Below are 14170 nucleotides of genomic sequence, written 5' to 3'. Positions count from 1 at the left end.
TTTTTTTTTTTTTTTTTTTTTTTTTTTTTTTTCTTTCCGAATTAATTAATGATTTATTTTATATAATTATTTTATTAATAAAAAAAAAAAAAAAATTATAATGATTAATTCAAAATTTTTTAATCTTCATATTTCCTTTTTTATATAATTATTTATTTATTTTTAATAATGTCAAATGTTTATATTCGTATTTTATTTGTGCAAGCATGATTGATTATTTATTATTTATTATTTTTTACCATTTTTTTTTTTTTTTTTTTTTAATATACATTATATGTATATAATATATATATATATTATTTTTATTTATTGAGTTTTTAAGAATATATGTTAATATTCAATTTTTTTAATTCATATTCTACAATTTTTTTTTTTATATTTTTTAAAACATTTTAAAATAAACTTTTTATTCACGGTATATAAATTTTTATATTTTTTTATTGATAAATATATCTCTACTTTTGTTTTATAGTGACAATTATAAATAAATAAAGACGCACATTAGATAAATATAAAATAAATATATATTATATGTATATATATATATATATATATATATATATCTTTTCTTTTTTTATTTATATATATCTAGTTGTGTATATAAATATTCATATCAAATGGTTATAATATTCCTTTTCCTTAATTTTTTTTTATAGAATAATTTAAGAAAACGTCACAAAATCATATTTTTAGTTTAATAAAATAATACACCGTAATAAAAAAAAAAAAAAAAAAAAAGGAAAAAAATAATAAGACATATTTTCATTAGATTAATTAATTAATATTTCTACATAGGATTTTAATCTTTTTTATCACCTCCATATGTTAATTAATGAGGTGCATTGAATATTTCAATAAATTTTACACATATAACGATTTACGAACTTTTATATCAAATAAATAAAAATATAATATATACTTAAATATAAGGAATTATAAAACCAAGTTAAAATATTTTTCTTTTTCCTTATAATATATGAAAGAGCTGTATATAATAAGAAGATATATTCACAAATATATATATCGAAAAAAATATAAAAAATAAAAATTATAAAAATGTATTAAGGCAAATAATTACCCAATTCATACTTATCAAAAAAAAATTGAAACCCCTCCTTTTCATATTTTAAATATTACTTTTTTACAAAATGTAAGAACTTTCCATTATTTATTATTAGCATTTTAATAATACCTTGTTATGACATGTTTTTTAGATTTTTAAAATAAACAATTAAAATAATATTAGTTTAAAAAATACATAATATATTTGCTCCCACTATCAGAATATATATTCAAAACACATTTTCCTTCTAAAAACAAGGAAATTATTTAGAACAAATAAACATATAAATAAATAAACAAATAAACAAATGAACAGATAAACATATAAACAAATAAACACAATAATAATATAATGGTGGAAAATTATATTTATTTTCATAATATTAATTATTTTAATTAATTATTACTACAAAAAAATAAAATATAACAAATAAATAAATAAATAAATAAACATTTATATAATTAAACGAATAACACATATTTTTTTTTTTTTTTTGTTTTTATTACTATTATAAATAGTTAATATTCGATTAGCACCAATAAAAACAAATTATTTTAAAAACACCATATTAAAAATAATTCATTCATAAATTATATATATATAATTTATGTTTTCTTCTTTCATTTGGTGCCATAATCGATTTACGGAATTTGTTAATTTACAATATGATTTATCCAAGTTTAAAATATTGAATAGGAAAAAAAAAATTATAATAAATATAGTTATTATATATATTTGATCTTTTTTAAATATTTTTCTAAATATGCATTTAATTAATGTAAATATACATATATATATATATATATATATATAATATACGTGATAATAAATTTTTTTTTTTTCCTTTTTTTTTCCTTTTTTTTTCTCTTTTTTTTCTTTTTTCTCTTTTTTTTTGTTTGTTTCTTTTTTTTTTCTTTTCTTTTCTTTTGTTTTTTTTTTTTATTTGTAAAATATATATTGTCATATATTTTATTATATAATAAAGTTTAATAACACTAAATTGTTTTAGAATATATTAAAATGGTATATTATATATATATATATATATATATATATATATATAATATATTATATGTTTATAATAAAGAAGAAAAGTTATGTTCATAATTATATATAATATATTAATTTTTCGTAGATAGAACATATTAAAAAAAAGAGGTATATATTATTATATATATTATATATATTTCGAATGAAAGAATATATAACATATAAATAATTATATAATATCATAAATATAATAATATTACTTTGTCAATGTTTATTTTATTATATAATATATTAATATATATTATTGTAATTGTATAATTAAATATCATACAACATATTTTTACCATATATATATATATATATATATGTAACATTGTCATGTATGCATAATCTTGTGTTTTTGTTGTGAATATAAAAATAAATGAACACCAAAACAATAAATATAACGTAAAACAAAACAAAATAAAATATATTAAAAAGAATAACTCAATGAGTGTATTATAAAAACAGAAAATCTAAATAATATATTTATATTTTTTTTCAGAGTTGTTCCTTTTTTTTTTTTTTTTTTGTTGTAATTGAAAAATATACATAAAAGAAATAAAAAAATAATATTTTTTTCTTATTTGAAAAATTAGTCATCAATTGTCCATTAGAATAATTAAGAAAGAATAAATATATATAAATATTCTGTATATATTATAACAAATATATATACAAGTGTATATTATTTATATATATGAATTATTTTTTTATTTTATTTTATTTATTATTTTTTTTTTTTTTTAGTATAATTCTTTTTTCTTTAATACGAATTTTATAGTTTATATATATAATATCGGTGAAATAATATCTTTAAAATAAAAGCAAGCTATATATATATATATATATATATATATATATATATATATATATTATATGTACATATATTTTTATATTTATATTTGTATTTATTTATTTCATTTTTATTATTTTTTTGTTTTATGTTTTTGTTTTGTTTTTTTTTGGTGTAAGTATTCAAATCATAATATACATTATTATTAGTTTTGTCTATAGTAAATATAATTTTGAAGGTAACTTATAATATTATTGAATACTTGTTATATACTGGAACGAGAAGAAGAAGGGGAAAAAAGAAAACAAAAACATAGGAAAGCATATGGAATTGAATACTTATAACAATATTAATTCTACAGTTCAAATATTTCAAACTACATCAACTAGTGCATTAAATCATGACAAACAAATAGTGGAGAAAATAAATGTGGACCATGTTGTCCAACTTTTTTATATATTAACTATTATTATTTTAAAATATGTATTTAAAAGTGTGAATAAAGTAAGATAAAATGAAATATAATAAAAAATATATGTGTGTATTTATTATTATTTTGTATATATATATATATATATATATATGTGTGTACATATATTTTTCTTTTTGTATTAATGTTTTCCCAATGTTAAATATAATTTTTAGGATATTAAGAAAAGGAGACGAACAGAAAAAAGCTATAAGGAACTAAAATATGTTAATACTAATGAAATTGATGCTATAGGAAAGAAGGATGAAAATGGTGAATACGCAAATAAACATAAGATGCTACCACAAAAAAATGAACACGATTTCAAATATACAAGAGTTAGAATCTTACATGAATTGTTTAAAGAAATAGAACATAAATGTAAAGATCCAAAAAAAGACGACCATATAAAAAATAAGGAGAAGGAAGAAAATGAAAAATTTAAGTTGAATGAAGAACATTGCGCAGAAGAAAAAGAAAAAAATAAGCATAAATGCAGTCATAAAGAAAAGGAAAAGGATAAAAATAAAGATTATTATAAAGACCACATTAAAGATAAAGATAGTGATAAAGAAAAAGATAGCGATAAAGATAGTGATAAAGGTAAAGGCAAAGGTAAAGATAGAGATAAAGGTAAAGATAAAGATAGCGATAAAGGTAAAGATAAAGATAGCGATAAAGGTAAAGATAAAGATAGCGATAAAGGTAAAGATAAAGATAGCGATAAAGGTAAAGATAAAGATAGCGATAAATGTAAAGATAAAGATAGCGATAAATGTAAAGATAAAGATAGCGATAAATGTAAAGATAAAGATAGCGATAAATGTAAAGATAAAGATAGCGATAAATGTAAAGATAACAATAAATATAAAGATAAAGATAGCGATAAAGAAAAAGACAAAAGCAAAGATATAGATAATAATAAAGAGAAAGACATAGACAAGGAGAAAAAAAAAGAAAAGACAAAAGAAAAAGAAATAATTCTACAAGAAGGTACGGAAGAAAAACGATTAATAGAAAAAGGAGTAGAGAAATTTCAATCAGGAATAAAAAAAATTAAAGAATGGATGGAAGGTATAGATAAACCTAATGATGATAATCCAAATTTATTAGTTACAGTTAATAAAGGAATTGAGGTACCTCAGAGAAAAGTTCAAGAATTTGAAGAAGGAATAGAATTGTTTGAAGAAGGAGTAAAATTACTTAAAGGAAATACAAGGTTGGAAGAAGACGGAAGTGAAATAAATGAAATAGAAATTGTTTTTGAAAAACCAAATATTACCGATGATGAAAAAAAGAAGAAAAAAAAACAGCTAGTAGAAAATTGGATTAGTGACATAAATAAAATGGTTGATACGGAAGTTCATAAAATTATTTCAGAAATAGAAAACGATAATGAAGACATGTCACATTCATTAGAAGAAAATAACGAAATTTATGAAATATCTAGCCAAGATGTGAAACTAACAAAAAGTAAGGCTCATAATAATATATCAGAAGTAATACAAATAAATGAGAAAACTTATAATCAAGATGTAAATGTAAATACCAATGAAAATTTAAATAATAATTCAAATGTAAATTTGTTTAACAATTTAAGTAGAAATACCATTTCTCAAGATCCTTTACATAACCATTTAAGTGAAAATCGAAATTCTGAAGAAGATTTAAATAAAAGTTTAAGTGCATATGCAAATAACGGCAAGGATGTAAATAAAATCGATGGACATAAACTAAATATATATGAACGTAAGATTAAAGCATGGAATGAATGGAAAAAAAATACAAATACAGAATGGGAAATATTTATGCTATTGGAAAAAGAAGAAAAAAAGAAATTCATAGGTAAAAAAATGAAAGATTGGGAAGAATGGTTTCCAACAATATATTATAATTGGCTAGCTTATGTTAATAACTTGGAAGAAGATTTTATGCATGATAAGTGGGAATTTTGGTTAAACTGGAAAAAAGAAGATTGGGAAAATTTGATAGATTCTGAGTGGACCAAACAAATGGAAATAAAATTCAGAGAATTTATGAGAACAGCAGAAAGTAGTTTAAAACAAAAACAATTTAAACGTTGGAGTATATGGAAATCTAATAAATGGAATGGTTTAAATGGATGGAAAAAAAGAGAATGGAATTTTGAAGGTGATGAAATGTGGATAAATCAATATTCTACTGTACAAAATGAAAACAAATTGAAGTGGCAAGAATTATCCATACAAGAAGAAATCGAATGGTTAGATTGGGTAAAAGAAAAAGAAAGTTATATGACTAATAAACAATTCATCGAATGGGAAACATGGAAAGAAGAAAAAAGAAATTGGTTTGAAAAATATATTAATTTAATTAAGAAGGATTGGTTAGATCATAATCCATGGAAAAATTGGAAAGTACAAAGAATTAAAATGTTTCAACCACACGAAAGTGAAGAACTTGAAGAATTATATGATATAGAGCATAATGAAAAGCTAGCTGTTTTGTTTGAATATTAAAAGTAATATATATATATATATATATATATATATATATATATATATATATGTGCATAATATGCATAGTAAAATAAAATACATTATACAAATTAAATGACTGCTGTCATTTACTTATGTTTTTTAAGTAAAATATATATATATATATATATATATATATATATATATATATATATATATATTTATAAGTAGGGTCATTATTTATAATGATTTTAATATTATTATCACTTGTTTTTATAATAAAAGAAAAGGTAATATTTATTAACAGAATTATATATTCTGATATACAGAACAATTGTTATATAATTTAAAAAAAAAACCAAGAAATGAATTTAAAAAAATAAAATAAAATAAAATGAATAAAATTTTTTAACAATGTCAAAGTTATTAAGTTTTATATAATTTTTTAAATACATAATAATTACAATATATCACCTTTTTTTTAATGAACTCCTTTTATAAAAAAGGATTTGTTTACCCAATTATATTTTTTATGTATATATGTGTATATTGTTTTATTTTATTTTTGATAATTAATATAATTTTTGTTCATATTTTACCTCTTTTCTTTTATTTGATTTTTAATATTATTTATTTATTATTAAAAAACTTTTAGTATTTTTTCAATTCAAACTAATTTTTGTAAATATAAAATATTATATATAAATAATATAATCTATATGCGCTATTAGTAAATATATGAAATCTTATTAATGTGATTTTTTAAAAATATACATACGACGACTGAATAATAATATAGCAACAAATAATTATAAATATAAATATAAATATAAATATATATATATATATATATATATGTTGTTTCCATTTAGGTGATAAAACATTTTAAATTGGACTCTATTATATAAATATATATATTATTCCCATTACATTATTTTTTTTTTTTTTTCTTCTTTTCCCATTAAAATATAATATCTCTTAAAATATATATATCATATACAAACCACATAAAATATATGTATATAATTATATATTTATAATTGGTAATTACTTCGTTATAATAGTGAAGTCTTTTTTCCTATAATTATAATATTTAATTGTATTGCTATATGGTATTATATATATTTCATGACGTCTTAAAAATAAAAGAAATAAAATATAAATATTTATATAAATTTTTTTTTCTTTTTCTAATATTATATACATTTAGTCTTTTCAACTATTGGCACTTCATGTTTTAAAGAACAATTTAATTGTTCTTTATAATTAAAAATATATACATATATATATATATATAGTATTTATATTTGCTCATATATATTTAGTTATATTTATATATTTACAATGCTTAAGGAAACTACAGCATTATATAACTGATTTTTTCTTATTTCTTGATTATATTAAATTAAAATATTTAAATAAAATTTACATAAAAAAAATTATAAAAATATGTATTCTTCTTTTATTTATAAAATATAATATTTTTTTTTTGTTGTTTTATTATTTATATCTATTTATGAAATGTAAAGTATTTCTATAAATTATATATGTTATGTGGGTTGTTCCTTTTTTTGTACGAATATATGCCATACTATTATGTGGACAATAAAAAAAAAAAAAAAAAACGGTTTTTTAATATATATATATAAATATTTTTTCATATTAAATGGGTTCTTCAACAAATATAAATTTTAACGAAACATATAATTATTGATTATAATTTATATTATAAATAAAGAACGAAGAATATATAATTCGAAAAAAATATTAAATAATATAAAATAAAATAAAATAATTCTTTAAATATAGAAAATTAAAAATGGACTAAATAATATTTATTGAATAAAGAAATTATAATGATGGGACACTTAAAAAATATATATCTATATATCTATATATATATATATATATAGATATATTTTTTATTTTTGACAGTGATTTATAATTTTTTTTTTGTAAAATTCTGTATCTCCTATATTTAATGTATGAAGAATAATAATATAAATATGCTTTTTCATTTTTAATAAATTATATAAAGAATACCACAAAGGAAAAAAGAAAAAAAAAAAAGAAAAAAAGAAGAAAAAAAAAAAAAAAAAGGTAAAAATAATTAAAAACCTTGTACAATAATATATTGAATAATGAAATGTAATTTGTTTTAAATAAAGCCCCAATGTAATTTATACGTTTTGATATAATATATATATATATTTATTTATTGGGAATTATTATATTATACTATATATGAATAATATATATATATGTATTTTTTTTTTTTTTGAAGAAGAATCACATTTTCTCCAATGAGAGTTTTTTGGGTTGTACTTTGTTACTTGGATACTTTGGTAAAATAATTATACATAAAATGACATGAAAAAAAAATAAGAAAATAATAATAAGAATAATAATTATTATTTTTATTATTACATAATAATATTCTTCACAAATATATTATTTATTTATTTTTTTTTTTTTTAATATAAATTGTCTTAGGTCAATATAGTAAATATAAAAATACAAGTTATTCGTCTTCTTCCAAATATAAAAAAGTATTTTATTTATTAATTTCATTTAAAAAAAAAAAAGAAATAATAAAAATAAAATTAATACATGTTTATATTTTTTGTTAATCTTAATATAATGTCTATTGTTATTAATATACGTACATATACATATATATTATTTTTATTTTTTTACTTTATAGTTATCCTTTTCCTTACAATTTTGATTATTCAAAGATAGAATGGAATAGAAAACTAGCTGAAGTGTCTACATACACAGATGATAAGATTAAAAATACATCAGGTTCTAATATTAAAGAAGTAGAACATCAATATAATAGAGGTGAAATCCAAATACCTGAAGGTGTAGTAGGCCATGGATACGAAAGCGTAAGAGAATTATTTCCTGAATTAGTTGATGAATTAATTGTCTGGAATTATGATAAAGAGTTAAAAAGAGAAAAGCAATTATATAAAATTACTTATGATGTATTAAAAACATTTGAGTATAATGTAAAAGCATATAATAATGATTTACTTCAAAATATGAATGCAGTATTACGCCCATTATATAAATCTATAGTATATAATGATATGAGTTTATTAAGATTAATGTGTGGAGACAATATGGATTTAAATATTAATACAAATGGACAATTAATGGTTAATGGTAAAACTGTTTCTAATTATTTAACTAATATTTCTTTTGAAACTAATATAGAATATATTGGAGATGATATAAAATCAAGTATAAATAAACAAATTACTCTAAACATTGGAAAGTTATTAAATTTATCTTCCGAACTTATAAAATTACAAAGATATATTAAATTATTACATTTTATTGTTGTTAGAATACCTCTAGTTTATTATAGAAGTGCTAATCATTTTTTACTTATGTTTCAAATTAATGCAATGATAATACTTGAAGAAAGGCTAAATACCGTATTAAATTTGAATTATTTAGAAAATTTAAATTTAGGAAAAAATTATTACACTGTTAATGTTGATACCATAAATTTTTTACTTAATGATATGCTTAGAATAACAAAATCGACTATAGATACAGAAGTTCATAGATCTTTTGTAAAGATGAATAAAGTTCTTAATGGAGATTTGAAATGTTTATTAGCTATATTTTTATATATATTGAATGAAGCAAAGTCAGAAAATACGAAATCCATACAATCGTTAGAAGAAGAAACAGAAGATGATATAAATAATCATCCTATTTTATCAAATTTGCACAAAATATTATTAGATGAAAAAAATAACATTAAATTATTAAAAGAGAAATTTGAAATGTTTGTACAAAATGTATTTAATTTCGATATTAATGAACCAAGTGTACGAAATCTACAACAAAAATTATATGAATTCAGAAAAGGAGAAATTATGAGTATACTTTATATTATAGTACATCAGCTAATTACAAAGAGGCAAATAATTAAATATAAGGAATTTATTGATGATTTACAAAAAAAAGGACAAAAATATAGATCCTTATATAGGAGAATAATTGATAGATTTGTAGTTCCACAATCATCTGGAATTTTAACATTTCATAATGATGAATATGATTTATTGTTAAGCGATTTCTTGCATATACGAGAAGAAGGAAATATTCATTTTAACCTCTTAGGGGGTAATAGGACCTTAAGAACCATGTCAAAACTATGCCTTTTTGAAATAAACAAATTAAAAATTATTAATAAATTATATATTGAGTTTATGGAAGCAATTTATATCTTACATGAAGCCTCAGTAGAAGATCCAAATGAAAAAATTATGAGTAAAAAAAAAATTGTATTTATTTTATACCTACTTAATAAATTCAATAATAGATGGGTATAAACATATAAATATATATTAAATGAAGCCTATATATTTTGTAAACTTAAAAATGTTTCCACTTTGTAATAATAAACTCTACCTTTTCAAACACAAATAGTTTTAAAGCAATACATATATTTTTATGTACATTCCGATAAATAATTTGTTATATATATATATATATATATATTTATTTATTTATTTATTTATATTTATATATTTATTTATTTATTTATTTATATTTATATATTTATGATAATTTAAAAGATGTATACAAAAATGATGAAACAAAATCTGTGATAAACCTATTCCATTAGTCATATATATCTATATATTTTTTATCATCCAATTTTATGTATTATATTTTTATTTTATTTTATTTTTTTTAAATACATTCATTTAATATATATTTATTATAATTATTATTAATTTCTTATGATACATATTTCTCTATATTTATAGAAATTATAAAATAAATAACGTCTTATAATTATCATTAAAAAAAAATAAATAAAATAAAATAAACTTACACATACCCATATAAATATGTGCGCATATAAAAGTCAAACGATAAAAAAAAAAAAAAGTAATAAGACAACAGGAAAAAATTTATTCTATAGAATTAATATATTTATATTTGTATAATAAACATAATATATTCATCAAAATATATATATATATATATATATATATATATATATCTTCATGCACAAATAAATGATAATATTAATAGTCAATGTAATATCCTTAAAAAAGAAAAAAATATAAAAAAATAATCAATATAATTTAAAAATAAATATTATCAAGATGTTATTTGCTTTATATTATTAATAAATATCTCTTTATGATATGTTGCAATAACTTTTAAAATTTCATTTATATTTTCATCATTAATTATTACATAGAAAGGAACTGATAAATATAAATGATACAGATTCGTTTTAATACAATAAAATTTCTCATATTCACTTTCTATATAAATCTGTGTAGGTAATTTACAATCCTTCATTATATCATCACATTTTTGGTATACCCTGAATATTCGCTTTATTTTATCATTACTAATTTTAGAACTATAATATTGTTTTAAGTTTGGAATGTAATAACATAAGTGTATAATATCTATTCCCGGAATTTGTGGTAAGGCAAAAGGTGCATTGTTTGACGCCTTTACTATTTCATCATAGCAGCCAGTGCTTATTAGTGTCTAAAAGGAAATACACATATATATAAAAATAAATATAAATAAATAAAAATATATATATATATATATAGTGATGTGTTGTTTTATAGGGGTATATATGGTTAATATAAAATGAATATATAGTCTAAATCTGCTCATGAATGCATACATATATATATATATATTTATATATATATATATATATATATATATATATATATATATATATGTGTGTTTGTATACAATACTTATTTTTTTTACTAACCGATTCAATCATGGATGTATGCCTTGAAAGGTGGAAAAAATCCCGAGAAGAAGCATGTGAGCAAATATAAACGCAACATATCTTCTTCTTAATATAATTTATGTAAGCATACAAGAACAAGCTACAAAAAAAAAAAAAAAAAATAATAACAAAAATAAATAACACATATATAAAAATATGACATATTTGATAATATATTAAATATATTTCAATATATATATATATATATATATATATTGATATATTGTTCCATTTTTTTATGAATTTACTTTGGATTGTAAATCGGTAGACATATAGGGGTCCATGATTCCGCATTTTTAAATGATTTCATAGATGTGATCATATTAATAAGTATTATTATATCCATAGAATTTAATGTATATTTTGATAATGATAAACCTATAATTTTATCATCTATAATTAAAAATGAGAGTAAGACATTATTGATTTTAAAAGAGGATATAAGATTATGTACTTTATTACGATAATCTGGTTTTAAAGGTAGAGGTTCAAATCCATCTAATAAGGAATATAAATTTTTTGAACATGAAGATATTAAATTACACATTAATAAATCTGCTCCATCTAATAAATATCTTATATCAAATGAAGGTTTAATTTGAAATGATTTATCAATGCTTTTTGTCAATAAGGAAATAATTTGTGAATATATATAATTCAAGATATTCATTATATAATTAATGCTTTCATTTACTTTAGAAATACAAACAAGATATAAAACTTCTTTATCTAAAAAGACGACTTTCGTATTATTACTAATAATATATTTTAGTGTATTTTTTTTTGGAGATAATCCATTTGTTTTTTTATTAGATTTATTATTATCAGAATTTATATCATTAAAATTAAATGTTTCAACTTTCGATAAAATAGCTAATAAGGTTCCAAAAAAGCTTGTTAAATTTTCTTCATTACCATATCTTGTAAATACAGGTTTTCCAGAAAATGTGAAAATAAAAAAGTGTCTTTTATGTTTATACCATAATGTATTTGTTTGATCTTCATTAACTTTTTTTTTTTTTAATAAAAATTTGGAATTATTTATATTATCTTGATTTTCATTATTTTCAAAATAATTTAAAATATCTAATTTCTTATTAAATTTTTCACTTTTCAAATCTTCATCATCTTCATCATAATCAAATTCGATATTTTTTATATCATCTTTTATATGTATATCATTATTAATATTGGATTCATTGTTTTTTACTTTTTCATTAATATATTGGGAATTATTATGTTCCTCAACATTATTTAAATCTGATTTTATTAAATTACTCTTTTCTATATGTTTATCACTTAATTCACAGTCCACTTCATTTTTATTATCAACAATATACTTTTGCTTTGTATTCATATGATTCATATATTCCTTATTATGTTCTCCTTGTGATATATTTATTATTTCATTTATGTTATTATTTTTATGGTTTCCATTTTCTTTATTTTCTTTATTTTCTTTATTTTCTTCATTTTCTTTATTTTCTTCATTTTCTTCATTTTCTTCATATAGTTCATATATTTCATTATCATTTCTTTCTTTTTTTATGTCTTTTTTTTTATCTTCTTCATTTTCAATTCCTTGTTTTTCTTCTTCTCCTTTTGTTACATTTTCATGTTCTCCTTCACTGAAAAATATATTTTCGCTATCCTCTTTCTGATCATCACCAAAAGGTGGTTTATTATCTATAAAATTATTCGTTTCAATACTATTTAAGGATAGTATGGTGTGTTGTTCATTACTTAATTCTTTGGTATCTCTACAATCTTCATTTAGAGTGAACTGTTCAATTATATCAGATGAATTTTCTTCAAAAGATTTTTTTTCATTTTTACTATATATAGTGCCATCATCATTTTTATTTTCATTTTCATTTTTATTTTCATTTTCATTTTCATTTTTATTTTCATTTTCATTTTTATTTTCATTTTCATTTTTATTTTTATTTTCATTTTCATTTTTATTTTCATTTTCATTTTCATTATTTTCTTTAATACTATTGGTTATTTCAAATGTACCATTAATATTATTTTTTTCATCAATATAAGATGATTGAATATCTTTATAAATTAATGTCTTATTTTCAAATGATGATTTAATATCATCTTTATTTATTACTATATCATCATTATGGTTATCTGTTCGTAAGGTATGTATTTCATTTTCCACTGAATTTTTATTTTTACAATTATCATTATTTTCTTTATCTTCAAAAAATTTCTCCAAATCATCATCTGTATATGAATTATATACTTCTTCATATTGTGAAACATTTTGATCACTTCTCATTAAAAGTTGTTCACAATATTCTTCTTCATTAAAAAGGAAGATATTTTCATTGTCTTCTTTCATATCATCTATACCATTAACATCGTAAAACTTTATGTCATCATTCATTAAGGAATTATCATCATTTGTATTATGTTGTATTATATCCCTTTCTTCAAATACACTATCTATTAATTTATCCTTATCATTTGAATAAGTAGAGGAAATTATATTTTTCTCTTTCTCATTTTTATTACTATTTTGATTATCACATGTAATTTCCAT

At 18.6% G+C, this 14170-nt stretch overlaps 3 protein-coding genes across 3 annotated transcripts; 2 read left to right on the top strand and 1 right to left on the bottom strand.

Annotated features, from left to right (window-relative positions):
* Positions 1–3212: 3212 nt before the first annotated feature.
* Positions 3213–5855, top strand: PRSY57_1352000 (tryptophan-rich antigen; the record flags this gene model as incomplete). Its single annotated transcript, XM_012909443.2, has 2 exons — positions 3213–3392; positions 3534–5855. The coding sequence occupies 2 exons, from the start codon at positions 3213–3215 to the stop codon at positions 5853–5855; spliced, it is 2502 nt and encodes an 833-aa protein (XP_012764897.2).
* A 2261-nt stretch (positions 5856–8116) lies between these two features.
* On the top strand, positions 8117–10168 carry PRSY57_1351900 (putative exported protein; the record flags this gene model as incomplete). The annotated part of the gene is made up of 3 exons (XM_012909442.2): positions 8117–8158; positions 8307–8362; positions 8518–10168. 3 exons carry the CDS (start codon positions 8117–8119, stop codon positions 10166–10168), a joined length of 1749 nt encoding a protein of 582 aa, XP_012764896.2.
* A 781-nt stretch (positions 10169–10949) lies between these two features.
* Positions 10950–14170, bottom strand: PRSY57_1351800 (vacuolar fusion protein MON1, putative; the record flags this gene model as incomplete). The annotated part of the gene is made up of 3 exons (XM_012909441.2): positions 10950–11354; positions 11596–11716; positions 11865–14170. The coding sequence occupies 3 exons, from the start codon at positions 14168–14170 to the stop codon at positions 10950–10952; spliced, it is 2832 nt and encodes a 943-aa protein (XP_012764895.2).

Source organism: Plasmodium reichenowi, chromosome 13, assembly GCF_001601855.1.
Source record: "Plasmodium reichenowi strain SY57 chromosome 13, whole genome shotgun sequence".
Taxonomy (NCBI): domain Eukaryota; phylum Apicomplexa; class Aconoidasida; order Haemosporida; family Plasmodiidae; genus Plasmodium; species Plasmodium reichenowi.
Note: the sequence above shows the minus strand (reverse complement) of the source record. Positions and strands in the feature narration are given on the sequence as shown.